General features: G+C 38.5%; 8 protein-coding genes across 11 annotated transcripts; 5 read left to right on the top strand and 3 right to left on the bottom strand.

The window, feature by feature from the left end:
- Nucleotides 1–131: 131 nt before the first annotated feature.
- Nucleotides 132–5041, bottom strand: LOC111801603 (single-stranded DNA endonuclease family protein). Of its 2 annotated transcripts, XM_023685642.2 has the most exons (14): nucleotides 4820–5041; nucleotides 4564–4721; nucleotides 4416–4477; nucleotides 4209–4336; nucleotides 4064–4115; nucleotides 3882–3954; nucleotides 3716–3789; nucleotides 2147–2206; nucleotides 1922–2045; nucleotides 1615–1714; nucleotides 1183–1265; nucleotides 996–1096; nucleotides 786–916; nucleotides 132–700 (listed from the first exon to the last, which is right to left on the bottom strand). In XM_023685642.2, exons 1-14 carry the CDS (start codon nucleotides 4885–4887, stop codon nucleotides 223–225), a joined length of 1692 nt encoding a protein of 563 aa, XP_023541410.2. In that variant the 5' UTR covers nucleotides 4888–5041; the 3' UTR covers nucleotides 132–222. The 2 variants fall into 2 exon arrangements, with proteins under 2 accessions (XP_023541410.2, XP_086982949.1); XM_087126823.1 differs by having other exon boundaries at nucleotides 4416–4721; nucleotides 4820–4973.
- Nucleotides 5042–5395: 354 nt separating this feature from the next.
- On the top strand, nucleotides 5396–8090 carry LOC111801604 (uncharacterized). 2 transcript variants are annotated; one of them, XM_023685643.2, is made up of 6 exons: nucleotides 5396–5753; nucleotides 5992–6120; nucleotides 6228–6323; nucleotides 6488–6634; nucleotides 6735–6903; nucleotides 6998–8090. In XM_023685643.2, the coding sequence occupies exons 1-6, from the start codon at nucleotides 5670–5672 to the stop codon at nucleotides 7966–7968; spliced, it is 1596 nt and encodes a 531-aa protein (XP_023541411.2). In that variant the 5' UTR covers nucleotides 5396–5669; the 3' UTR covers nucleotides 7969–8090. The 2 variants fall into 2 exon arrangements, with proteins under 2 accessions (XP_023541411.2, XP_023541412.2); XM_023685644.2 differs by having other exon boundaries at nucleotides 7010–8090.
- On the bottom strand, nucleotides 7914–11428 carry GB1 (GTP-binding protein 1). Of its 2 annotated transcripts, none has more exons than XM_023685647.2 (8): nucleotides 11281–11428; nucleotides 9929–10110; nucleotides 9668–9808; nucleotides 9095–9203; nucleotides 8932–8993; nucleotides 8658–8761; nucleotides 8386–8468; nucleotides 7914–8196 (listed from the first exon to the last, which is right to left on the bottom strand). In XM_023685647.2, the coding sequence occupies exons 2-8, from the start codon at nucleotides 10019–10021 to the stop codon at nucleotides 8180–8182; spliced, it is 609 nt and encodes a 202-aa protein (XP_023541415.1). In that variant the 5' UTR covers nucleotides 10022–10110; nucleotides 11281–11428; the 3' UTR covers nucleotides 7914–8179. The 2 variants fall into 2 exon arrangements, with proteins under 2 accessions (XP_023541415.1, XP_086982950.1); XM_087126824.1 differs by having other exon boundaries at nucleotides 9929–10139; nucleotides 11281–11417.
- A 151-nt stretch (nucleotides 11429–11579) lies between these two features.
- On the top strand, nucleotides 11580–12463 carry LOC111802255 (Sugar isomerase (SIS) family protein). Its single transcript, XM_023686555.2, has one exon. It carries the CDS (start codon nucleotides 11727–11729, stop codon nucleotides 12336–12338), a length of 612 nt encoding a protein of 203 aa, XP_023542323.2. The 5' UTR covers nucleotides 11580–11726; the 3' UTR covers nucleotides 12339–12463.
- A 1107-nt stretch (nucleotides 12464–13570) lies between these two features.
- LOC111802424 (uncharacterized) lies at nucleotides 13571–15353 on the top strand. Its single transcript, XM_023686774.2, has 3 exons — nucleotides 13571–13984; nucleotides 14288–14367; nucleotides 15141–15353. Exons 1-3 carry the CDS (start codon nucleotides 13768–13770, stop codon nucleotides 15216–15218), a joined length of 375 nt encoding a protein of 124 aa, XP_023542542.1. The 5' UTR covers nucleotides 13571–13767; the 3' UTR covers nucleotides 15219–15353.
- Nucleotides 15354–15912: 559 nt separating this feature from the next.
- Nucleotides 15913–17791, top strand: LOC111801598 (transmembrane protein 161AB protein). The gene has a single exon (XM_023685630.2). It carries the CDS (start codon nucleotides 16180–16182, stop codon nucleotides 17587–17589), a length of 1410 nt encoding a protein of 469 aa, XP_023541398.2. The 5' UTR covers nucleotides 15913–16179; the 3' UTR covers nucleotides 17590–17791.
- A 153-nt stretch (nucleotides 17792–17944) lies between these two features.
- LOC111801599 (heat stress transcription factor B-2b) lies at nucleotides 17945–20810 on the top strand. The gene is made up of 2 exons (XM_023685631.2): nucleotides 17945–19827; nucleotides 19925–20810. Exons 1-2 carry the CDS (start codon nucleotides 19585–19587, stop codon nucleotides 20585–20587), a joined length of 906 nt encoding a protein of 301 aa, XP_023541399.2. The 5' UTR covers nucleotides 17945–19584; the 3' UTR covers nucleotides 20588–20810.
- Nucleotides 20811–21543: 733 nt separating this feature from the next.
- Nucleotides 21544–25682, bottom strand: LOC111801597 (uncharacterized). The gene has a single exon (XM_023685629.2). The coding sequence runs from the start codon at nucleotides 25552–25554 to the stop codon at nucleotides 21640–21642; it is 3915 nt and encodes a 1304-aa protein (XP_023541397.2). The 5' UTR covers nucleotides 25555–25682; the 3' UTR covers nucleotides 21544–21639.
- Nucleotides 25683–26131: the final 449 nt, after the last annotated feature.

A 26131-nucleotide genomic window follows, 5' to 3' on the forward strand; every position in this document is an offset into this window, starting at 1 on the left:
ATTGTGAAATCCCACCTAAGTTAGAGAGGAAAACAAATTATTCTTATAAAGGCGTGGAAATCTCTCTGTAGCGCACACATTTTAAAACCGTGAGACTGATGACGATACGTAACGGGTCGAAGCAGACAATATCCAAAAACCAGATTCTAAATCCTAATTCCTTAGCAGTGTTACACATTTCGTTGCAATATACATAATACATTTATGGCCTATCAGAGGAAGTCATTTACCCTGTAAGGAGGCTAAGAACAATCTCAACTCTCTTGCCTTTCTCTCATGTTCAGGTGACTGATCATTTTCTGTGTCACTCAAATCAATTACATCAATCTTTTCACAGTTTTCCTGTCGAAATTTCGAAACTATGCGGGTTTGCATTGCAGGTGAAGGGCTTAAGAGATCGATGACCTCAACATTCTCTGTACTGCGAACATGATCAACAATGGTTGGTTCGACGTCAAGAATAATCTCTTGCAACTCATCCAAACCAGTAGCAGAGTTACTGTTTTCCGAAACTATTGGAGCTTGGGAAAGATTACGAACTGCCCTGCTTTCAGATTCAATTTCAAGCAACAGAGTTTGGAATCTTTCATCAATTTCAGCCACAATAGCTTCTGACTTCTTTGTTTTTGTTCTGCACTTATTTGGTTTTCTTCCTTGAGCTCTTTGCTCTTCAAATTCTACAATCATCTCCGGACAGGCACTGTGGAAATATTCAAAAAGAAATAGTTGTGAAGTATCCAAATCGTCATTTGTTATAGAAGAAATTATTTAAGGACACTCCATACCTCTGCAAGAGATCTGCTGGTACAACAGATGAACTAAGCCCATCTAAATTTTTCCATGAAACCTCATAGCATTCGTTCCCCTGGACTTTTCGATGCTTGACGATTCCAGAAACAGGACATCTTACAGGTACCTGTAATAAAAAAACGCAATCAAACAGTATCCATATCAGTAACAACTGATAAAAGTACCTCTTGAAGAAATAAACATACTTCTTGAAGTGGAATGTTGAAACCGAGGTCTGATGTGTTCGAACGAAGATTAGCAAATCGTCGTAGATCTTTCTCTGCTATCTTTGGAAGAATGTACTCATCTGAACCATGCATGGGTTATTCACAAGCTAAACATCAAAGGAACCATCTTCTAGTTAGCTCCAAAGATGAAGGAAAAAAAAAGAACCTGTTTTCTCAGGAGGCCAAGCAAAAAATTCGGCACAGAACTGCTGAAGCTTGGCACGTTGAAAAGAATGCTGAATAAGAACCCTGTAGAGAGAAAAAAAAGTGCTGAAGGCATATGAATTTCACAAAATCTACATGCATTTCAAAAAGGAAAGTTTGAAGACTAATCGTCTAAATATCAATATGACACAAAATTACAAGCCTCGAAGTAAACGGAGCCCACCGCTAACAGATATTGTCTGTTCTGGCCCGTTATGTATCACTATCAACCTCACAGTTTTAAAATGCGTTTTTTAGGGAGAGATTTCTATACTCTTATAAGGAATGTTTCGTTCTCCTCTCCAACCAATGTGAGATCTCTTTTGCAAACACAAACACAAACACAGAGTACAGAACTATTTGTAATGTAATTCCAAAGGTTCAACAAGCTCACCTAGTCACAGCATCAGAATCAGCTGAATGGCATTTGGGTCTCAAATAGGCATCAATGACTTGTGAAAACTCCTCACATTTATGCATGTACTGCCCATCCCCTATACAACCAAACCAAAGTAACCCACATCACAAATCAAAACTTTATTGACCCATCATATCAGAATAGTATCAAAACTGCACTATTTAAGTTCCTAAGCCCACTAGTGAGGCTAAGAAGGTTGTTTTTTAGTTTCTATCCAAGGCTCAAATTCCCCTATTCCACTTCTTTTAGTGTTGAAAAAGGAGATTGATAGAAGTAATATGACCAGAATTAGGAAGTCCTGGCTTCTTGGAATTTTTCCCCTTCTTTGTGAAAGACAGTCCTTCAGATGCAATTTTTTGAAGGACAGTGCTATCTCCTACTGCTTTAACAATCTGACAAGCAGATTCCTACCAAGTGTACAAAAACAGCATAGACATAGTTACATGCTGCAGTCGAATTGTTAGTATAAAAATCAATCCAACAGAGAAAAACAGGAGTTGAAACCTACACGACCCATGCCATAAACGCCTTGCGAGTAGTCACTGCCAAGAAGTAGGGCCAAAGCAATCTGGAAATCACAAAATGATTCGGTAATGATAACATATTTGATCATAGAAAGAGAAAGCTCATCTTACAAGTGAAACATTGTAACATATTGTCTGATTTGGTCTTTTCCTTCCGGATTTCCCCTCAAAGTTTTAAAACGCGTCTGTTAGGGAGATGTTTCCACACTCTTATAGAGAATTTGTTCCCCTCTCCAACAAATGTGGGATTTCACAATCCACACCCTTGGGGACCCAGTATCCTTGCTGGCACATTGCCCGGTGTCTGGCTCTAATACCATTTGTAACAGCCCAAACCCACCGCTAGCCGATATTGTCCTATTCGTTCCCCTCTCCAACAAATGTGGGATCTCACAATCCACCCCCCTTGGGGACCCAGTATCCTTGCTGGCACATTGCCCAGTGTCTGGCTCTAATACCATTTGTAACAGCCCAAACCCACCGCTAGCCAATATTGTCCTCTTTGATCTTTCCCTTTCGAGCTTCCCTTCAAGGTTTTAAAACGCGTCTGTTAGGGAGGAGTTTCCACACCTTATAAAGAATGCTTTGTTCCCCTCTCCAAACAATGTGGGATCTCACAGTCCACCCTCCTTGGGGGCCCAGCGTCCTCGCCGCCATACTACCCGGTGTCTGGCTCTGATACCATTTGTAACAGCCCAAGCCCACCACTAGCAAGCTTTCCCTCAAGGTTTTAAAATACATTTGTCAGGGAGAGGTTTCCACATCCTTATAAAGAATGCTTCGTTCTCCTCTCCAACCAATGTGGAATCTCATAATCCACCCCCTTGGGGAACACTGGCACGCTACCTGGTGTCTGGCTCTGATACCATTTGTAACAGCCCAAGCCCAAGCCCACCACTAGTAGATATTGTCCTCTTTAGTCTTTCCTTTCCAGGCTTTCCCTCAAGGTTTTAAAATGCATTTGTCAGGGAGAGGTTTCCACACCCTTAAAAAGAATGCTTCATTCTCCTCTCCAACCAATGTGGAATTTCACAATCCACCCCAACGCTGGCAAAGTACCTAGTGTCTGGCTCTGATACCATTTGTAATAGCCTAAGTCCACCATGCCCAAGTCCACCACTAGCAGATATTGTCCTCTTTGGTCTTTCCTTTCCAGGCTTTCCCTCGAAGTTTTAAAATGCATTTGTCAGGGAGAGGTTTCCACACCCTTATAAAGAATGTTTCGTTCTCCTCTCCAACCAATGTGGAATCTCACAATCCACCCCTGGGGGGGCCAACGTTCTCGCTGGCACACTACCCAGTGTCTGATTTTGATACCATTTGTAACAGCCCAAGCCCACCACTAGCAGATATTGTCTTCTCTAGGCTTTCCCTTCTAGGCTTCCCCTCGAGGTTTTAAAACGCATATGTTAGGGGAGAGGTTTCCACACCCTTATAAAAAATGATTCATTCACCTCTCCAACCAATGTGAGATCTCACAAAAACACTCCACTCTCTTAAATCATACATTGTTCGAAATGTAGACGCCGAAAAACAAAAAACAAGAAAATTACCATCGAGTTCCTTCCAAAGCCCAATTGTCTTTCAATGTCATCCATTTCATAACACACTACATGACCACCATCTCCTAATTTAACAACAAATAATAAGAATAATGAGTACATCTTTTAAAACCATAAACCAACTCTACAGAAACTGAGCATGCTCTAGTACACTCACCAAGGCATATGTCCCTATATACCGTCCTAGCACCAAAAAGGAAAACATCTGAATCTGAAGTAAAACATCCATCCTGATCAGAAAATGATGCTTTAATAATAGCAATGATGTTCAAGACAACAGAGATGCAAAAGCAATAAGCATGTGGAGCACTCAAACATTATAACTAAGACTCAACTTACACATAATAGCTCTGAATTTAGTAATGCACATTGTGCTTCCCCTTCCTCGAGCCTACATTCAGAGGTATATGCAAAAAGATTCAAGTGCTCAGGAGACAGAAAACCATAAGCTTCTGATTGAAAATTTAATGAACAAAGCATTTACCCATCTAGACAAGGGATACCAAGCGTCAGTCCTAAGGCTTTTGCCTCTTTGATCATTAAAGAGAACTCAGAACCCTTGTTTCTTTTCAGTGAGGATATTTGCTGGGAATTTGTGTCATTTTTAACAACCTGTCTAGTTGCATCTTTGGTAAGTAACATTCAAGTAAAAAGGAGAAATGAAACGAAAGTGGGTTATGAGAATTCCCACCTCACTTCCATTGTTCAAACGGCGTCTATAAGTTGAAAGTTTGATGCCAGGAATTGAACCATCTACAAACAGCAAAAAGAAAGCAAAATTAAACGAGAACCCATCATTTGTTGTTCGTAATAGCTGTGTAGTTTCATGTGGAGCATGCCTGTAACGAAGATAAGGCTGCAATTCAAGGCAATGAGCGCTCGAAGGCGGTGAAAGAGCCCTTTCAGGTAAATCTTCTGGTTCAGACAAGAATGCGATTTGCTTACATTTTGAAGCTGAACCATCCAACACGAGAGATCGATGCATAGCCGCTTATTCCTGAACCCCAATTCAAAATCCCAAAAACTCAAGAAAATACAGATACAAATACCCAAATCCCCTGTTTGGCTGCCGAGAAAATGAAGGAAAACACTTACTGAAGACGATGAAGTGGGAGAGTTTTCTTGCACGATTCTAAGATATCCCACAAGTTCTTTACCCCCATTTCTCCCGCGGAGAGGTTTCGGCTTGTGGGGGTCCTTGATTTCTAAGTTTTCGCTTTTCTTTTAAGAAATGAAATGAAAAAAGAAAAAAGAATAAAGGGATTTCGTTTTGTTTTAATATTATTGTGGCAGTGGCTCAAAACCCACGTCTTGTTTTCAAAAACAAATTCTTTTGGGGGTTAAAGTTCCATAATTAGTTCCAAAACAAATTATGAAGTTTCTTTCACTTTTGAAACCAAAGAAAGGGTTCCACTTTCCGCTTTGCAGATATACCCATTACCCAGAACAGCCCGCTCTGATTTCAAATCTAGAACTTATTCCTCCGCTCTTAAAGCTTATTAAAAGCTTCGATATTTCCCCTTTACTCTTCCGTTACAGCAGACGTTATTGGAACCTCTAGCGGTTTCAATCCTCTGCTTTACTCCCAGATACGTTGCCATAGTCCTCCACTTCAATCGGCGGTACATTTGAATCGAGTTACGTTTTGAACTTACAGATGGGTGTAAAGAACAATCGTAAGATCCAGAAAAGAGGGTCGTAGTCAAATGTGAAAGGGGACCGTTGTAGAGGATAATGAATGGGGTCCGACACGTTTATATGCCTCGCAGGGTGCTTCTCAGAACACGTGGTTAGAAAGAATATTGTGTCGGAATCCTCCATTTTTATAGCCTCCTGAAGGGATTTGATACCAAAATCAGACTCTTGGCGAGCCCAAACGAGAGAAAAACAGAGAGGGGAAAGAGGGTTATTGAGATTGGCCGGTGGGTTTCGCCGGAAAGTCTGAATGATGAACCAGAAGTCGGAGGAGTGGCTACCCCCTGGCTGGACGGTGAAGGTCAAAGTGAGGAAGAGTGGCAAAAAGGATAAGGTACTGGTTTTCATTTCCTTTTGCTTGGATTTTTACTTGCATTTTATGAATCTATAGATCTTTGGCTCTTGATTTACTTTCATTTTCATGCTGAACTTGCATAGATTCTTGTGCTGTTTCCGAGTTAACAACATATCGTTGTTCTTCCTGTTCTTCCTGTTCTTGACTATGAATTCTACATGAGATTTCATTATGATTTGCAATGCTAATAGGAAAAGATCTGATTCTAATGTTGCAGTATTATTATGAACCCTCAAGTCAAATGAGATTCAATTCTAGAGCAGAGGTGTTTAGATATCTCAAAACTGCTGCAATCTGTTATCCTGAATCTGAAGAAAGCAGAACCTTCAAGCAATCACAGAACAATGTCTGTCAAAAAAGTCTACCCTCTACTCTATTTCTTTTGTTTTCAATTTTATTGTTATGAACTTCATTGATTTTTCTTCAAAAACTTGTATTATTCAAGCAATCTAGGTGGAAGTTAAGAAGACTTTAGCAAAAGGGTTACCTCCTGGATGGATCAGAGAAATCAGAGAAACCAAGACTGCTAATAGGATAAGAAGAGATTCAGTAATTCATCATCTATTTCCTTTATGTCGTTTTCATTTGTCGTGTCGTTTCGGCTTCGGATATGCTCTCGAACCGTGAACTTTGTCTAATCCGTATATTTAGTGACCATAAGATTGTAAAATGCTGAAGAACAAGAAAGTTTACAGATGAACTTTTGTTTGCAGTTTTACATTGATCCTGTAAATGGAAATGTATTTCGCTCGATAAGGGAAGTACATCGGTATCTAACTAGTGGAACGGTGAGCCGATTAGCATATAAATCAAGGGATCAGAGAGGCGTCGACGTTGAATTTCAACATGATGATATCTCTGTGAGTTATCTAACGATGCTCTAAGTTCGAGTTTCAACAAACTTTGGTTTTATCATCTTTGCCCTTTTATTAAACTTTTGTCTTTCCCTCTCATTCTTAGTCGCCCGCTGTCCCCAAGAAAGAGATGCAAGCGATTGGCAAAGCAAGGAGACAGATAATATGGAACGAGAACTTGTTGGAACCCCGTGAAATAACGAACGATGAAGCTATTTTTCCGAATGCGAGTGTCGGAGAAAGCATGCCTCATTCTGAACCTGATTCGAGTCATGGTATAGTTTTGAACATAGCTACTTTAGATAGCAAATTCTTTCATTCCTTATGGATTTGACCCCTTCTGCCAGTTGAAGGTTAAGGTGAATTTAGTGACTGCTGCAGGAGAAATAGGCATTGACGTGCATTGTTCAACTCTACCAGAGCAATCAGATGGAAAGAATGATTTTTCTGAACTTGTGACGACTCCTAGTGATGGACCAACAAAGAATGAGAGTAAAAAGAGACAAAGGAAACCTAAAGACATGAACTTGACTCGCCGTGCTTCAAAACGACTTGCAGGGCTCCAAGCTGAGCCAGTGCTTGAAGTGAAAACAGGTCACCGAGCACGTCCAGGTGCATGTGAAGAGTCTGATAAGCAAGCAGTCAGTAGTACAACTAAGTCAGTGTCTCAATGTCTTGAGAATCCTGATGTCAAGCATGAGACAAAGGGCATCATTGATCCTACTAAAAGTATTAACACAAACCCAGATTCAAGTAGAAAAGATGATGTAAAACAAGACCCTATTCTTAAATTGCCAGTGGAGGACTTATTGGCTGATCCTTGCATTGCATTTGCAGTCAAAACTCTAACTGGAGGAGTTTTCGACGCATCCATAAGCTCAGAACTTTCACTGATGCCAAACGATATTGATCGTCCTTCAAATGAGAGTAGAAGCCTAGGCCCTAATGAGAAGTTGCCATCTTCGGAACTTCCTGTTAATCGAATCGGGGTAGTAGAGAAGCTAGAATCAACTTTGGAGTTGCCAGTAGGGGAAATATTGGCAGACCCTTGCATAGAATTTGCTATTAAAACTCTAACAGGGGAAATCCCTCTTGATGACAGTCCAGATATTGAGGATTATTTTCACCAACTTAGCACCTCGAAAACGCAAGGATCTAGTTCAAATGCCTTGAATAGTTTTGGTTCGGATCACTTCTACAAGATGAATGTTCAAAGCCAGAAGCGGCAGGTTATTCAAGCTCTGGAGGCATCTCCAAATATTAACTTCCAAAGCTGTGGAACTGGTTTACACCAACAAGAATGTAACAACTTTATAAGAATAAAGGATGACAAAGCTTAGATCATTTGTATGAAACATGATAGGCCAACATTGCCTATGAAAACATTTTCAGGATCAAACGCATGTAATTCTGTACTTGTTTGGTTGGGAAATCTAATGCTACCAATTAGCCCTTGAATCAAGATTTTCATTACATGTTTGTAGTAAAGCTAGATAACAGGTGACAGGAAGCCAGATTGTGTGGGTGCCCTCAGGCCGGAGGATGCATGAATTAGGGGCCTCTAACGCCTGTCAATGAGAGAAACACTCCCAATAAGTACCAAAGAATTATCTCAAGTGGCTAATACAGATGTTTGAACTCGATTTTCCAAGTTCTATTTAGTTCATAAGGAAGCTCAGCTAAAGAAATCAGAAACATAAATCAACTAAATTTGTTTCATATTTGGATATAAGCAGCAGAATCAGAAGACGCCGCACCTGCTCGAGCTCTCAATGTTTCGGTTCTCTTACTTCTTTCCATTATATCGACTAACCATTCAACACTGTCCTTTATCCCCATCCTGGAATCAAAACAATGAAGAATTTCAGCTTTCTAGTATGTTTTCTGCTGGTGAAGGATAATTTAATGGATAAAAAGCAGGCATAAAGCATATATTAGATGTCTACCGATGTCGGATCTCATCCCGTAATCCCATTACGAAAGAACTTTCGTGTTCTTGAGATTATGTAAATAGGATATATATACGTACCCATCATAGCCAGAAACAGCTTCAAACATGTAAACTCTTTCATCCAATTTTTTAAGATCCAGATAACGAGAAAGTTCTTCAGCTGATACTGCTTCAGAAAGATCCTGCATCCATGAATTCAATGATGTGACAACTCCAAATCAAATGTAAAGAACAAGATGCAAAATATGAGAAGAAACTTGATTTTGGGAAGATATTTACTATATGATCGTCAACAATACAACTTAATCTCATTTGTTTTCCAATTTACGATTGAATCATCACTGGTTCTCACCTGCTTGTTTGCTAAAACCAAAAGTGGAGCTCCTTGCAGATCCTCGTGTCGAAGAACTTTCTCTGGGAAAGAAATTCAAAATAATATCAACGCATCATATTCAAGTTCTATCACTGCTGATACCAACATAATTAAGGTATGGCCACCCTATGGCATCACCTACCCAGTGCAGATTTGGAATCTTCAAATTTTGATGGACAAGCAGCATCGATTACATAGATCACAGCATGTGCCTCTTCATAATATTTCTCCCAAATAGACCGAAGGCCAGGCTGCAATAATTCAAAAAGAGGGAAAAAAAACAGAGATAAATAACACATTCAAATCCCCACCCACAAAACAAAAATGTAAGAGAGAGAGAGAGAACAAGATTCTACAAAACTCTTAAAGACTTTAGATAATGTATTTAGCATAAGGAAAGCTAGCACCAAGAATCTATGTGAGATCCCACATCGGTTGGAGGGGAGAATGACACATTTCTTATAAGAGTGTGGAAACTTGTCCTTAAGAGACGCGTTTTAAAACTATGAGACTGACGACGATACATAAAAAGTCAAAGCAAATAATATCTGCTAGCAGTGGGTTTGGGCGGTTACAATCTGGCAACTTAAATATCAGCTATAATATGTGGGTTTACAGCATGCTTGGCATGAAGGGTTAAGCCAAAAGCGACACATGTATGCATTGCATTTAAAAAATCTATATTACAACACCATTGTTCATTACATATCCATACCTGACCTCCCAGATCCCAGAAGACAAGTTTTGCATTCAACACCTCTAGACGCCCAATATTGAGTCCAACAGTTGGAACAATCCGATCAGGGGAAAGACCTTCCAAGTTCGAGTATAATGACTTCAACTTCTCAAGCAAAGTCTACACGACAAAGTTAAAAGTGAATGGAAAGAAGTTAGCAAGCCTAGAAAAGAGCTGAAAACGTAGCGGAAACTTTGAAGAAATAACTATGTACAATCAGTCAAGAGGGAAGAGGTTTACCGTTTTTCCCGCCTTGTCGATTCCTAGGATGAGAACATGAAATTCTGTCTTACTAAATATGTACTTCCAGAGGCCATAAAATAAAGAGAACATCGTGTCTTTTCAGTTTACTTGGGTATTAGTTGCTCTTAACCCTTGGGATCAAACTTCATAACTTCAAACTCTCCTTTGGCCAACTTATTCTGCAACTCCACAAACAGAATAGAGATGACTTCCTTGGATAGAACAGTAAATCAAACTAAAGATCATTCCACTTTAAAATAGTTTTGCATCGGTAATCGCCCCTCGCTCCCCTAAACATATTGTTCTAGAGAGAAACAGGGAGGCAGCTCAGAGAATTCATTAAGCATAATAGATGTGACAAATTATATACCATTCAGCATGAATCTCTCTTAACCAGAATTGATTTCATTTTAACCTCCTAATTATGGTTCATTAACTTCTAAGAACTTCAATTACATTTCAACAGGAAGTACCCTCTACCACGAAGTTAGAGGCTCAAATAATATGATAAACTTAAGATTCAACAAACTCATGAAAGATTTCACTTCCACGCAAATATGAACTCTCTTAAATCATCAGCCTTCTCCATAATTAAAATCCAAATGAAGGGGAATTTATTTTTAAACTCACTGTCTCTTCTCCTATCCATTAAGCCCGGTTCCATGAGAATTCAAATTATAGCTCAAATTTAGAAACTCAAGCAAATCTGCAAAGCTTTTGCAGAGTCAATGAAAGTTCAGACATAAGAAGAACAATCCAAGCTTGGTGTTAAAACATCACAGGATTTCAAAAGCAACCTCCATACAAATGTTGTTGTCATGGGGGAAAAAACGAAAGAAAATACAACAACACACTCCCTTGCTCATTCATAGCTTCGTATAAAAAAGGGGTTCTATACACCGTTTCATAAAATCGTTTCTACAAGCCGAGAAATCTTTTCAGAGGCGATTCAAAGCAAAAGTATCGTCCACCATATTCCAAATGGCAAACCATATGAACCATCGAGGGTGGAAATGAGGAGCAAAAGACACACAATAAGAATCGAAATCAACTTCATACGAGAATCCGTGTTACTCAAAATATTGCAATAGAAAAGATCAAACATCGAGCGACCCGAAACAATTGCAATGAAACACAGGTGAATTCCATCATAAACAAAAATGGAAATGGAAAAATACCCAGTTGATTTTTGGCGATCGAAGGCCGTAAATGAATCAGATCAGGCAATTTGATGCAAATTTAATTGAAACCCATTACAAATTCGGATCGATAAAACAGATATAAAGTCGGATTCAAAGTGTATTAAAGAAGGGATTAGTGAAAGAAGTGGCGCTAGTGCAGGGCTTTACCTGAATTCAGTGCAGCAAAGACGAGCTCCCACCGTCTGAAAGTAAACCAAAATTCTGTCTCAGACTCCCAATTTCTCCCGATTGCCGCAATTGCAAAGCAATGTTCTCCCACTCCCTTCCACCAATAGATTTTTTTTAGTGTTTAAAAAGTTTTGACTATTATTATTTCTTAAATTATAAACTTTAAAAAAAAATTAATTTTTTTAGGGTTAAAATTTATGTATAAAATATTATAGAATTGATTAGAACGTTTAATATTTTTAATATAAAACTAAATAGAATTTATTCATTAAAATTTTTCTTTGAATTTATATAATTATTACTTTAATATTTTTATTGATATTATTTAGAATATAAATTAGATTAATAATAAAAATCTAGTTTTAAATTAGTGCACTATAAAAGAGGATGGTCCGTTGAAACAGGGTAACAGAGCTTCCGTCTCAATGGCTTCCCAATCGCCGCCTTCTCTAGCCTCCCGCATATGCTCCGAAATAGCTTCCGTCTTCTCTAAACCCACGCGCCAACACTCGCCGCCGCTGGAACTCCTGGTGTCCGAGCTCTCCGCCGCTGCGGCCCGAAAGGCGAGGGTTTTCCTCTATGGCGTCGGCCGTGAGGGTTTAATGCTCAAAGCCCTCTGTATGCGCCTCGCTCATCTCGGCCTCTCTTCGCACCAGGTCTTTGATATGAACGCGCCGCCAATCGCTGCTCATGACCTACTCATTGCGTCGGCCGGCCCCGGCGGGTTTTCGACTGTCGATGCGATTTGTTCCGTGGCCAGATCCAACGGCGGTAGGGTTTTGCTGCTGACGGCCCAACCGGAGACCGGCTCGTCCGTTAAGCACGCCGATGTGATTTGCTACGTTCCAGCGCAGACCATGGCTGACGATGAGGAATCAACGACGGAGACGGCGGTGAAATGTCGGCCTCTGCTTCCGATGGGGAGTTTGTATGAAGGGGCTCTGTTTGTTTTGTTTGAGATGGTGGTGTATCAGTTGGCTGAGGCGTTAGGAGAGAGCCCCGAGACCGTCCGATCACGCCACACCAATCTTGAATGAATGGATCAGATTCAATATGAGGGTCGTTAGATTTTTTTTTTTTTTTTTTTTTTTTTGTAATTTAAATAAATAATGGATTTGTTATTAAATTTTATTTTGGAATCCGTACCATTAAATTTAGTTTATCCATTCTCTTTAATATTTATCCCTAAATTTTTAATTAAATTGGTCATATAAATATTAAAATAAATATTTAAAAATATAAAGACAAAAAAGAATTAAAATTTATGGACTTGTATTTTAAATCATAAACGTGTGTAAATTTAAAATTAAATTAAATAATACGTCATTGTAATTAGTGATAAATTATAATAAAATTGATGTTTTTTTATTTGAATATTATAGTTAAAATTGGTGCACCATCATTTTCATAATTCAAATTGAAAAAAAATAGATTTAAAAATAATATATTTTTTTTTTAATTAAAAACTCAAAAACCATCATTTTTATTATTTAATTGCAACAATTTTATTTACATTCAATTTCGAGTATAATTATAATTTTAATATCTAAAAGACGTATGATTTTTTTTTTGGAATGAGATATTTTTTATATTTTTTATATTTATTTCAATTACAATTTATAATAAAATATCGAGTCAAATATAACATGGGGAAAATAGTTAAAAGGAAAAAAATAAATAATTAAAAAAAGGAAATTGTCAGATCAGCCAACTGGAGTAAATGTCAGTGTCGGGACGGAAAAATGAGCTCAGATCTTTTTGGTTCTCTTCTAAAATATCTCTCTCCTCTCTATTTTATATATTCAGATATTTTCACTGCCATACCCCAACCTTTCTCCACCCGCTCGACTACACTATTCTTGGCAACTCGCTCTCTCATTCCCCCACCTGTCCCTCCACAGTTACAAATTTTTATGATACATTTTCGTGACATACAAATATCATCCAATTTCATATTATATGAAATCTAAACGATCCTTAGAATTTTAGATTAAAAAAAAAAGAAAAATAATTTAAAACGTTAAGGGTGTGTTTTATTACTGACCCCTATAATGATGAAATAACTCGCATTAAGTTGTGAAAATTTGTACTCAGACGATAATTTTAAAATCATAAAAAATTTGATAATATATAATTAGTGTAATTTATTAGATTTAAAATTAAAATTTTATATTTTAGAAATAATGTTTAAATTTAGAATATTTGGAGTATGGATACAAATTTTAATATTTAATAGGCGAAGAGAGAAGGAAGGCGAGTAGGAAAAGCACTTAAGGAGGTAATCTGTACTCGCGTTTGGGTCAAGCCAACGCAAAGGAGATGCCAACCTATTGGCTCTCTTCGCAGATCGCTCTATAAAAGCCATCGTAATTAACTCCAAACCCACCGGAAAACTCCATTTTTCTTCCTTCTTCTTCTTCTTCTTCGTCTTCTTCTCTGTGTTTTCTTTCCTCATAAACCCTAGCCATGGCGTCGCACGTGCAATTCAGCAAAACGGGGCCGTTTTGGACCGATGAAAAGCACGTGCACTTCTTGAATTCCATGGAAGCTTCTTTTGTCCGATCCATGTACGAAAATCTGCACCATCGCCGCCGTCTACGGTTGAACCGCCTCCTCCCGGACACTGCTGACTCAACCCTAGATTCGCATCAGAAGTACAGGAAAAACCACCATCCTACCGCCGGTGAGTTTAGGGTTAACGTCAAACAAAAGAGGACGATGATTATTTTCGATTTTTTTTTTTTGTTTTTTTTTTACTAAAAAAGGACCAATCAAACAGCGTCAAAACTATACCATATAAGTGGGAATAGTGAATATTCCTCACGAAGATATTTATATGATTATATATATATATCAATAAACATATCAATTGATATTCATTCCTTTCTGGCTGCTTGCATTTTTTTTTTTTTTTTTTTTTTTGTTATTATTGCCTTTTTTTAATTAAAAAAAAAAAAAAAAAAAAAAACTTTTGCCTGTGATCCAGGAGGTGGCAGAATGGACGGTAGATCTAGCAGGAGATCGAGGAGGATATCATCTCTACCGCCCATTTCAATTCAAGATCAGGTTAGTCAGAACTCCATATCAAACATTGCATTTCTTCTTTCTTTCTTTTTTCTCTTCCAATATTAGAAATTGTATGTTATATATATCCACACCAATTTTTGTTTTTTTTTTTTTATAAACTTTTGTTTTTATCCCCTACGAGTTTGGTTGAGTTGAGTTAGTGCTCGAACGATTGATTTTTAAAAAATTATTTAAACATATTACATTTATCTCTAACCTTTGTTATTAACGTCAATAGGGTGGATTGTGTACCCTATTATAGAGTCAGTGGTCTTGGAGTTAGTTGGGTTGATCTAACTAGCCTGAAGCAAGTCAAATTGTAAGTTGGCTAGTCTTGTTAATCTGAAGCAAACAAACGAATTTTTTTTTGTTTTCTAAAATTTTAAGCTAACCCAAATCGAAAAATATCTAACTCTACCCAACTCTAATAGTCTGAATTATGAATAGTCTAACTTACTCAAATTATTGAATCGTATGAACGTCCGTTAGTTTGAGTATTTTTTGTGATGACATGTAAAAGTATATCTTAATTAAGAAGGGATTAAAAGTGATTAAATTATAATTAAGTCGAGTATTATGGCCATAATGGAAGTTTAAATTTTATTAATTTATAAATAAATTAATAAAGTCGAAGAAAAAATATCTGCTTCAATAAATGAATAATCCATGATCGATATCTCATAAATTATGCATGAATTAGTTAGAAAATAATGTGTAATTTTTGGTAAGTAATTAATAATTAAAATAAAGGGCATGCTTGTGTGATCGGACAGGTGGTCCCACAAATGGAAAATAGAGCAGCTGAGGAAGAAGATGAGGAAGACCATCCAACGTCACCCATCAATCGCTAAATATAATAATATTATTTCTTTGCATTTTTCCACTATTTTATTTTTTATTTTATTTTTTTTATTTTTTTAGGTTTAATTGAAATAATTGAATGTAATTGGGTGGAAGAATTAATTGATTATGTCAAGCTTGAATTATTCTAAATAGGAAAAGGCAACGAATCATAATTAGTAAATATAATAAAAAGTCTTAAAATATATTAATGAATATTATAACACTGTCTAATTAATAGAAAGTAAAGTAAATAAAGTATTCAAATTAAATCTAATTATTATTAAAGTGATTTTATTTTCTAATTTAAATAGTCTTTTTGACCAATTAACTTTATGAAAAAATAATTTGATTACGACATTTGACAAGGAAAAGACGTGTACGAAGAGTTTTATGTTTGTGTGTAAATTCAACAATATGCAGGTAAGAAAGATTTGATACTTTGCACGAGTCATGCACAAAGAAATTAGGTTGCACAAAGAAATTAGGTTAGAAACAAAGTACGATAAAAAAAAATACTAATTTTACTAAGTTAGTGAACTATTTTTTCATAAACTATTGTGCTGATAATTATCAAAGAGGTCAAATAAAACACGTTATTATTATAAAAATTGACATTTTTTTTTTTTTTTTTTGTTCCTTCGTAATTATTTGAACATTCAAAGTTTATGATAAAAATTGATACAAAATAAGTTTAGAGGTAAAAATAAGAATATTTTTATTCTAGGGGCATGAGAGATAATCCTTATATTTTGAGGGGGCACTTGTGAAAAGATAAAAAAATATAGTATACTAAAAAATCTGGACCTTGGGTCGAGCCGATTCCGCTCATTACCGCCGCACTTGATTGGAGCCCTATCGGTTTTACACCGCGGAGACCCGTCAGAGATCTGAAGCTCGAAGAACCGTTGAAATCACCTTGAACAACCCAAGCTCTTGCACTTGATTTGAAGGAAACCACTTCTTCCCGCTATGTTGCTGCAAAAATTTTCAGTAAACAGGAATTTGCTTCTTCATGTCGGACTGTCTCTGTCGCTTTCCTTTTTCATTATCTTCTTCAAGATCCCAACTCTCTTCCTTCATGGCATATTCACCTACATCCACCCTGATAACGCCAGCACTGGCGTCCGAGCCGCGATTAGAAGACCTGACGGCTCTAACTCCGGTTCTGGACTAGAGGGCTACCGAAACTTGTCGTCAACGGGTGCCGCTGAGATCAGGAAAAGAACAAAGTCGAAGGATAAGGAGAAGGTTGAGTTTGACGAAAGCAAGGCGCAGATCTTCAGGTTAAAGCTGGATGAGAGTCATCTGCAAACGCGGATCTATTTCAAAGAATACAGAGATGGATTCACTTTTTCATTTGTCGGTATTTCTTGTTTACTGCTGCAATTTTTCTTGGGTACATCTGAAGATTCTGGAGTTTGGGGAAATGGGATGTTTGTTCCTCTTCTTTTCGCGATCTTCGCTGGATGTAAGTTGTTTGTATCACTCGGTAAGGTTGCTTTGGAGAAATCTGCGTCTAGGTCGTTGGATAGGCAATTGAGCTTACTTTTTGGAGTTTGTGGGTTTCTTTTTGGACTTCTAACCTGTTCTTCGTTTAGCCCTTTTATATTGGATTTTGATCTTGATCAAATTAGTGGTTTGGGGACCTTCTTCGTTGCCATGTTAATGGGTTGCTTTTCGGGGTTTTTGTTTATACCTGCAACAAAAATCGCTCGCTCTTTTTGGCTTGGAACTGATCAAATTAGATGCAACTTGGAAATGGTTTATTGTGGGTGGTTTTCTCGGATGATTTTGTATGCGAGTCAGGTGGCCATGTTTTTCACCACCCTGCTTTGGGTCAAACCATTAGCTGAAATTTTCATTAACAAGAACATTGGCGGAAGTGAAATTGAACACATGTTAAATGAAATCGAAAATGCTGACAGATTGGTCGGAAATATAGGATTCTCAAAGGCTGATTTTGCCAAGCTTAGGCTCTGGTGTTTGGCACTGTGTGGTTTCTTGCAAATCATTGCTGTGAGGCAAAACTTACAAATGTATCTGAACGAAGCTCTGTTATCTTGGTATCAAAGACTGCATGCTGGGAAAGTTCCTGAATTGGATTTCAGTAGAGCAAAGGTTTTTCTGCACAATCACTACTTATGTGTGGCTTCTTTGCAGTTTTTTGCTCCACCAGCCTTAGTTTTGCTTTTCTTTGGGTTATCTCAAATTAGTATCAGCTCTTTGGAAGGCTCCAGTTTGGCTAGTTTTATTCTTTCCTGCTCTCCTTTAATCAAACAAGTGCCTCTGGTAATGGCTTGGTGGATTGTCTCTGTAATGTCTATTTATACATCAGCCACCATCGTGCTATATCGTCGTGGCGTGCTGTATGTTTCTTGAAATGCAGAATATGTTTGTTTTTCTTCTCTCTTTTGGCTTTGTGATTCCAAATTCTCACTGAAATTTGGTCCATGGAGTTTGTACTGCTGTAAGAGTTTCGTTAGAACAGCAATATATTTGGCTGTCAACATGACAATATCCTATGAATCATTTTGTATAAACGGATGCTGGTCGAGGGATCAAAGTTTAGATGGGTTTTTTCTGTCATGGTGCCTAATTTTCTTTGACTTCTCAGTGGTCTCTTCTTCAATCTCTACCAGTTCAGGTATGTATTTCTTTCAGTTGTCTCGTGATTCTGATTGATCTGGCTCTGTCTAATATTGATATCAGTCTTAGTTTTTGAGTAGGAAGGGAGAAAGATCCATATAACTTATTTGCAATTTTTTTGTTGATATGATTCTTGGTATGAACATGATATGTTTGATAACCTGTTTAAAGTGGTTTGAGATGGCCTCTAGATTGAAGGAAAATCTGGAGAAATGGAAGAGTAGTAACAAGATTGAGGGCTTCTTGGAGAAATGGAAAGTTTTCAAAATTTCAAAGGAGGGTTTCATATTCCAAGGAGGATAGTGTTGTTATTAGAAAGAAAATTGAGGGTTTCATTTGGTTTGGGGAAGTGAAAATAATATTAGTCATGAAGTTGAGTGGGAAACTGTGACTTTTACCTTCTGAAAAGGATGGCATTGGTGTTGGGAATTTGAATTTGAATTTGAAGGAAAGGATTGTGACTTTAGAGGTTTCCATTGGAGAGAGAGAGAGAGGGGGGAAGTTTTGAAAAGGTAAACGTTAGAAAAACGGGAAGATTCTCGTGGCCCGCTTGTTATGTATCACTGTCAGCCTCACGATCTTAAAATGCATTTAATGAGAGGTTTTCACATTCTTATAAGGAATGCTTCGTTTCTCTCTACAATCAATATGAGATTGTTCTCATCTCTAATCGATGTGGGATCTTACTATCCACCCCTTGGGGCTAGCATCCTTACTGGCATATTGCTTGGTGCTTGGTTTCGATATCATTTGTAATAGCTCAAATCCACTGTTAGTAGCTATTGTCTACTGTTAGCCTTGTGGTTTTAAAATGCATAATGCATCTACTATAGATAGATTTCACTCTTAGAAGAAATGTTTCGCTTCCCCTCTACCATCAATGTGAGATTGTTCTCATCTCCAATCGATGTGGGATCTTGCTATCCACCCCTTGGGGCTTGCATCCTCGCTGACATGGTGCTTGGTGCTTGGTTTCGATATCATTTGTAATAGTTCAAATCCACTGTTAGCAGATGTTGTCTACTGTAGTCTCGTATTGTTTACTGTCAACCTTATAGTTTCATAATGCATCTACTAGATATAGGTTTTCACTCTTATAAGAAATGTTTCGTTTTCCTCTCCCACTGATGTGGAGAGAGTAATAAAGATTTAAAAGAGGTGTCCTAATACGGTCTTCGGTACGGAGTTGTCGGTGTCATTGCTCATTTGGTTGGAAAATTTGGTTTTGAGTGTCAATTACAAGTGTCTTGGTCTTTGATGAAGTGGGAAAAGATGATATTTTGGGACTAGTTGTGTTGCCAAAGATTCCACAAAATGGGCATACTTTGTGGGTCAAATGTAATAAAGACTTTTTGACTTGCGAATATGGATACAGACATTTTGGGACTACTTTCCTTCTCTCCTTTAAATTATACTCCTTTTTTCCATTTATTTATTAATAAATAACATAATGAATAATCTACGTGGCCGCCTACGTGGACAGCTTAAAATAAATATAAAAAAATCCTTGGCCTTTCGGGGAAGTTTCTCCGATTTGTATATATAAAAAAAGAACTTCTCTTACTACTTCCACCACGAAGCTTCTAGAATTGAAATTCAATGGCCTTTCCTGGAAAAGGGCTTCGTACCTTTCCGCTTTAATTCGTATCTCGAAGCTTTTCTTTAGGGTTTGGAACTTGCCTACGATCTTTCCGGGATCTGATTTCCTTGATTCTTGTGCCTCCTCTCATGGAGGAGCCGACCGCCAAATCGACGTCTCCTGGCGCCGATTCACCGAGATCTGTGCCCACTCCTTTCTTGTCCAAAACGTATCAGCTCGTTGATGACCAGACGGTCGATCATGTCATTTCGTGGAACGACGATGGCTCTACCTTCATCGTTTGGAACACCTTGGCTTTTGCTAGAGATTTGCTCCCCAAGCATTTCAAGCATAATAACTTCACTAGCTTCCTCCGCCAGCTTAATACTTATGTAATCGATCTTCTACTGGATTTCTATTTCATTGATGTTTCCTTCTGAGGCGTGTAGTGGATGTGTTTCATTTCGGATTTTTTTTTTTTGGTTTTAGGGATTTAGAAAGGTTGTATCGGACCGGTGGGAGTTTGCGAACGAATGCTTTCGTAAGGGCAAGAAACAGCTTCTATGTGAGATTCAGCGTCGGAAACTGACCACTCCGGTGCTGACTACTGCTTCTAACTCGGTTGTGTTGACAGCCGTTGGTGCTCCGGCGATTCCGTCTGCGAATCTATTGACGGGGAGTTCTTCCGGTGAAGAACAAGTAATTTCGTCGAATGGAACTCCGACGAAAGATCTTGCGGAGTTGATTGATGAGAACGATAAGCTGAAAAAAGAGAAAGTTCGGCTGACGGAACAATTAACTGAGGTGAAATCCCTGTGCAACAACATCTTCTCCTTGATGTCGAGCTTCGTCGAAAACCAATTGAAGAGCAGTTGCAAAGTTAGAGAGAGCGTTTTAGCGTCGGCAAAATCGCTGGATCTTTTCCCGGTGAAGCGGCGTTCCGAAGAAGACGAAGCGGCAGAGGCCACGGAAGCGGAGACGTATCAGATCGGAGCAAAGCGGCCTAGAGAATACAGGGAGGGGCCAGAAGCGGCGGAGGATGATACTACTCTGCGACTTCAACCACCGGAGAGACCGAAAGTGAAATCAGACCGGATAATTTGTGAACAGAAAGTTGATAATGAGAAAACGTGGCATAATCAGGTCCACTGAGAGAGGATCGTGAAATATCTGTAATTAAAGGGCTAGGATTGAAGTATCGACTTTCAGGTTCAAGTAATCAGCGGTGCAGGGAATCATTCCCCAAATGTGGGAAAGATGGCACGTGTGGCAGCCTTTTAGGCTGAGGGGATAAATTAAGGAAATTTGAATTAAATATCAAGTGTATTTTTTGTATTTTGAAAGGAAAGAAGTAATATTTTATCTTTTAGTTATATTATTAATCATTTTTCATATTAGCTGGAATTGTAATTAGAATTTTATAGTGTATTTTTATATTTCTAATTTTAATTAATTAATTCAAGTGACGTAATTAAGGAATATACTACAATATTTAAAATCAACCTCTAGCTCTATTCCAACCCAACTAGCGCGAACAAGTCAATCAAAATTGACTATTTGTATCAATATCTAATAAAACCATAGTATACGTGTTTTAAAACCTTAAAGTTGACAAGGATATGTAACGGATTATCTACTACTGGTGGGCTTGAGCTATTACAAATGATATCAAAGCCAGACATCAGACATTGTGTTAACATGTACGCTGAGCCTCCAAAGAAGTGAATTGTGAGATCCCACATCAAATGTACGCTGAGCCTCCAAAGAAGTGAATTGTGAGATCCCACATCAAATGTACGCTGAGCCTCCAAAGAAGTGAATTGTGAGATCCCACATCAGATGTACGCTGAGCCTCCAAAGAAGTGAATTGTGAGATCCCACATCAGATGTACGCTGAGCCTCCAAAGAAGTGAATTGTGAGATCCCACATCAGTTATAGAAGAGAACAAAACACTTCTTATAAGGATGTGAAAACCTCTCCCTAGTAGATGCATTTTAAAATCATGAGGCTAACGACGATACATAACAGGTAAAAGCGAACAATATCTACTAGTAGTGAGCTTAATTGTTTATGAACACATTGACAAACATAAAGATGTGATTGATTGGATTAGATTAGATTAGATTAGATTAGCAGATAAAATGTATTACAACTCTGAACAAATTCGACCATATCCCTCTACTAATATACTTCTAAATCTTTCTTACTGTAATTTGATCCCTTTAAGAAACTTGAATACCTGAAGCATGGAAGGTCTGTTAGCAGGATTTTCAGACAGACAAACACAAGCAATCTTTAGAGTTTGAAGCATCATATGCTTTGAATCAGCATTCAAAACCGTCACGTCCAGAACCTCCGCCCCCTGCCCCTTCTTGATCTTCTGAAACACCCAACCAACCAGATTCCCACCTTCAATCTCCTTAAACTCAGGTCCTGTTGGTTCCTTCCCAGTTACCAGTTCCAGCAGAATCACTCCGAAGCTATAAACGTCTCCTTTCGCCGTCGATCTCCCGCTCTGCCCGTACTCCGGCGGAATGTAACCAAACGTTCCAGCTATCTCAGTTGTCACATGAGTCTCACAAGCACTGATCAACCTTGCCAATCCAAAGTCACCAACTTTTGGTTCAAACTCTTCATTCAGTAGTATATTACTTGCTTTAACATCCCTGTGAATGATGTGGGGGATGAATCCATGGTGAAGAAATGCCAATCCACACGCTGCACCCGAAGCGACTTTGAACCGAGTCTCCCAGTTAAGAATTTCAAGCGCACTGGTTCGGTTTCGCAGCCAAAGATCCAAGCTACCATTCACCATATACTCATACACAAGAAGCTTCTCCTCCCCAAGAGAGCAGTAGCCAAGCAATGGAACAAGGTTATGATGCTTTACTTTGCCTATGGTTTCCATTTCAGCCATGAATTCCCTGTGCCCCTGTGTTTTTGCTTGGCTTAGCTTCTTGACAGCAACAATTTTCCCATCAGGCAAGGTGGCCTTGTACACTGTCCCAAATCCTCCATCTCCAATGATGTTTGTTTTACAGAAGTTATTGGTTGCTTCAAGGATATCAACCAAAGTTAGCTTCAGAAGCGGCTGCTCGAACATCGCCACGTTGATGCTTAACGGCTCTTTCGATCTACTGCTGCTTAAGAAGTAGAGATTGGGATCCATCAAACTGTTTAGTTTGCTTTCCTCCATGTCCTCTGGATCATCATCTCTATGGCTTCGAATAATCCGTTTTCGCATAGCAAACGCCACGGAAAAAACAAGAAGAACACTAACAATGATAATCCCAGCAACACTCCAAGCATTCAAGACTGCAGATCTTTCCATGTTTTTGATCTTGCAATTGTAACCCATGATTCTTCCACAAAGATTCTTGTTCCCAACAAATGAACTTTTGGATAGATTCTGGCAAATGCCGCTTTTCGGGATCGGTCCTTCGAGACTGTTTTTCGCCAAATTCAGGTAGAACATATTGAACAGGCTGCATATTTTCTCTGGAATCTCTCCTGAGAGCTTGTTATTTGAAACATCTAAGTACTCAAGTTGCATAAGATCCCCAAGATCTGGAGGGATTGGCCCTGTGAACTTATTTCCATGAAGATCCAAAGTTGTCAAGTATGAAAGGTTGCCTAATGCTCGTGGAAGAACGCCCTCGAACTCGTTACGACTCAAATTCAAAGCTTCAATCTTCCATGTAAATGAGCTTGGGAAAAGCTCTACAATCTGTCCATAAAGCCTGTTCTCTTGTACATAAAGCCCCACAAGACTCAACACGTTGGATAGAGACAAAGGAAGATCACCATCCAACTCATTAGAACTTACATCTAAATGAGTTAGAGCTTTCAGATCACCAAGAGTTTCTGGAACTGAACCAGATAGTCTATTACCAGTTAAGTTCAACTTCACCAAGCTACTCAAACGACTCAAGCTTACCGGGATCGATCCGGTGAGGCGATTATTCCCAAGATACAGGCCTTGCAGCTTAAGAACATCGCCGAGCTCTGCGGGAATAGGACCGGTAAGCATATTGCCAGACAAATCCAAGGTTGTCAGGTTTGTTAAGAGAGAAAGAGATTTAGGAATCTCTCCAGAAAGTAGATTATTGTTCAGTAAAAGATCCACCACGACAACACACTCCCCTAGTTCATCAGGTATGCTACCCGACAATCTATTATGGGACAAATCAAAAACACCATGATGTTGAACAAAGCTCAAATCAGGAATAGTCACTTGTTGAAAATAAGCAGATGTCTTGGAAGGTATTGCTCCAGATAACTCATTGTGCGAAAGAACAAGGCACTGTAATTCAGCAAGCTCTGCAAGTCCTTCCGGTATCGACCCGTTTAGACCGTTGTTTCCGAGGTCCAATGTGGTAAGAGCTTTACAATCTCCAAGCATGGCTGGAATAGTTCCTTCAAGCAGATTTGAATTCAAGTTTAGAACAGAAAGGGCTGTGAGATTTCCAATCTCATTTGGTATTGTGCCCGTCAACCTATTGTTGCTAAGAACAAGCCTCTGAAGTGAAGCTGCATAACCAATCTCTGAAGGGAGACGACCCTCCAATTGGTTATTTGCAGCAGAAAACTCCATCAAATTCACCGAGTTCCATATACTTCTCGGTAACGAACCAGTGAAATTATTCGAGTCGAGGTTGATTACGAGTAAGGGAAGGTCTGAGAAGTACTCAGGTATTGTACCAACAATCAGATTGTCAACCAAAACCAACTGTGTAAGGTTTCGACACAGCACGAACGTGTCGTCGATCGAACCCGAAAGGAAATTACTATCAAGATCAATCTCCATCAAGGATGCAGCATTACAAATCTCTTTAGGTATTGAACCTGTTAACATGTTATTTCTCAAACTGAGGTGATTAAGCATTGAGCAATTCCCAATCTCAGGTGGGATTTCTCCGGTGAACCGATTACTCGACAGTAAGATCGATTCAACACGATCCCATTTGCCAAGCCAAGAAGGCAATGGCCCAGAAAGCTGATTCTTCTCGGCAGAAAATGTCAAGATGGGAAGCTCTGAAAGCTCTTGTGGCAACATCCCAGATAGAGAGTTGAATGAAAGCATCAATGTTTTCAAGTTTTTGCAGTTTCCAAGTTCAGCAGGAATGGAACCATTAATGTCAGTGTAAACCAGATTCAATATGGTCAAGTTCTGTAACTCACCGATCGATTTTGGGATAGAACATTCAAGTGGGTTGTATGAAAGGTCCAGTTTACTCAATGATTTCAACTTGGATAGTTCTTCGGGCAATGGACCAGTTAAAGAACAAGAAGGAGCGAAAAAGTTCTCTAGCAACACAAGATCACCAAATTCAGGCGGCAACTCGCCGGAAAAGTGGTTAATGCCGATGTAAAGGTCAGTCAAATGCTGTAGATTACCAATTTCAGGTGGGATTGAACCAGAAAACGAGTTGTTGGAAATGTCCAAAGAAGTTAAGGATTTAAGCTCAGTAAAGATGGTTAATGGGAGTGAACCTGATAAAAGATTGTTGCCAAGGTCCAACGATAAGATTCTCGTCAAATTTCCGATATGGGTCGGAACATTTCCGACGAAGGCATTGCCGGAAAGGTCAAGCGTCCGTAGTTGCTTTAAATTTCCAAGCTCCAGCGGGATTGTCCCTGTAAACAAATTAGTCCCCAACTTGAGATTCTCCATCTGGGTCAACTCAGTAACTCCGATAGGGAAGTCGCCGGAAAACTGATTTCCGTCGAGAGCGAGCACCTTCAAGCTCCGAAGATTGGATATCTGAGGTGGGATTGAGCCATAGAGGCCATTGTTTGAAAGGTCAAGAACAGAGAGGCTCGAGATATTGAAAAGGGAAGGAGAGAGTCGGCCTTTAAGGGAACGAGATGAAAGGGAGAGCTCTGTAACTCGACGGAATCGGCAAGAAACTCCGACCCAGAAGCAGTGAGGGACCAATGAGTTCCATGGCAGGGTTTTTGAGGTGTCTAGCAATGCTTTGAAAGAAAGCAAGCTTTCTCTGTCGAGAAGAATCTGATTGTGGTCAGAAACGCCATTGGAGGTCAAAATACAGAGCTCGAAGGAGAAGAAGAAAATGAGAAAGAGGCGTTTCAGCTCCATACCCATATGAAATACCATGAAATCTCAATCGTTTAAACCCCAACTGCAAAAAAAAATGAAGAAGAGAAACCTCAAATTTCATGGCAGAAGAAGAAGAAGAAGAAGAAGAAAGTTAAGCGCCATAGGTAGAATTTAATGGAAGGGATTATTGTAAAATATAGCCCACAAATATTTATGTTTTTTAAAAAACTAATTTTTTTTTTATCCTTTTACTAATGAAATATGATGTCATCATGAAAAAAAATTATATATATAAAATTAGGCTTGTGGCTTCCTTAAAAATATTAGATAAAATAAATTTATATTAAATAATTCTTTTAATCTAAATTACTAAAATTTTAATAATATATATATAATTAGCAAATTCTCCATTTTTGTGGCAGTAAGGGTAAAATCGTAATTTACATTTCCTTAACATGAAAAGTAATCCCAAATTACTAATTTTAATATAGGGGCATTTTTTACAATTAACCACAATGAAAGGACTATGGCAAAAAAAGCCTTGTGGTCAGAAAGGAGGTGCAGCTCACGTGACTTGAGGGATGTTCTATTTTTTTTTTTTTTACTTTCAGACCCTTCAAATTCCTTGTTTTTA

The sequence above is a fragment of the Cucurbita pepo genome, chromosome 9 (assembly GCF_057944985.1).
Source record: "Cucurbita pepo subsp. pepo isolate OVF chromosome 9, ASM5794498v1, whole genome shotgun sequence".
Classification (NCBI taxonomy): Eukaryota; Viridiplantae; Streptophyta; class Magnoliopsida; order Cucurbitales; family Cucurbitaceae; genus Cucurbita; species Cucurbita pepo.

What these genes read in the sequence shown, in the direction of transcription:
- LOC111802424 (XM_023686774.2), top strand. Translation starts at nt 13,768, where the DNA reads ATGGCGTCGCACGTGCAATTCAGCAAAACGGGGCCGTTTTGGACCGAT. An exon ending in AAACCACCATCCTACCGCCG is followed by an intron (nt 13,985 to 14,287) that starts GTGAGTTTAGGG and finishes CCTGTGATCCAG; the next exon opens with GAGGTGGCAGAATGGACGGT. An exon ending in CCATTTCAATTCAAGATCAG is followed by an intron (nt 14,368 to 15,140) that starts GTTAGTCAGAAC and finishes GTGATCGGACAG; the next exon opens with GTGGTCCCACAAATGGAAAA.
- LOC111801598 (XM_023685630.2), top strand. Translation starts at nt 16,180, where the DNA reads ATGTTGCTGCAAAAATTTTCAGTAAACAGGAATTTGCTTCTTCATGTC.
- LOC111801603 (XM_087126823.1), bottom strand. Translation starts at nt 4,709, where the DNA reads ATGCATCGATCTCTCGTGTTGGATGGTTCAGCTTCAAAATGTAAGCAA. An exon ending in GCCAGGACTTCCTAATTCTG is followed by an intron (nt 1,715 to 1,921) that starts GTCATATTACTT and finishes TTGGTTGTATAG; the next exon opens with GGGATGGGCAGTACATGCAT. An exon ending in CCAGCAGATCTCTTGCAGAG is followed by an intron (nt 701 to 785) that starts GTATGGAGTGTC and finishes ATATTTCCACAG; the next exon opens with TGCCTGTCCGGAGATGATTG.
- LOC111802255 (XM_023686555.2), top strand. Translation starts at nt 11,727, where the DNA reads ATGGCTTCCCAATCGCCGCCTTCTCTAGCCTCCCGCATATGCTCCGAA.
- GB1 (XM_023685647.2), bottom strand. Translation starts at nt 10,021, where the DNA reads ATGTTCTCTTTATTTTATGGCCTCTGGAAGTACATATTTAGTAAGACA. An exon ending in TCTGGGATCTGGGAGGTCAG is followed by an intron (nt 9,204 to 9,667) that starts GTATGGATATGT and finishes GAATTATTGCAG; the next exon opens with CCTGGCCTTCGGTCTATTTG. An exon ending in GCTGTTTCTGGCTATGATGG is followed by an intron (nt 8,469 to 8,657) that starts GTACGTATATAT and finishes TTTTGATTCCAG; the next exon opens with GATGGGGATAAAGGACAGTG.
- LOC111801597 (XM_023685629.2), bottom strand. Translation starts at nt 25,554, where the DNA reads ATGGTATTTCATATGGGTATGGAGCTGAAACGCCTCTTTCTCATTTTC.
- LOC111801604 (XM_023685643.2), top strand. Translation starts at nt 5,670, where the DNA reads ATGATGAACCAGAAGTCGGAGGAGTGGCTACCCCCTGGCTGGACGGTG. An exon ending in ATAGGATAAGAAGAGATTCA is followed by an intron (nt 6,324 to 6,487) that starts GTAATTCATCAT and finishes TTTTGTTTGCAG; the next exon opens with TTTTACATTGATCCTGTAAA. An exon ending in TGAACCTGATTCGAGTCATG is followed by an intron (nt 6,904 to 6,997) that starts GTATAGTTTTGA and finishes AGGTGAATTTAG; the next exon opens with TGACTGCTGCAGGAGAAATA.
- LOC111801599 (XM_023685631.2), top strand. Translation starts at nt 19,585, where the DNA reads ATGGAGGAGCCGACCGCCAAATCGACGTCTCCTGGCGCCGATTCACCG. An exon ending in TCCGCCAGCTTAATACTTAT is followed by an intron (nt 19,828 to 19,924) that starts GTAATCGATCTT and finishes TTTTGGTTTTAG; the next exon opens with GGATTTAGAAAGGTTGTATC.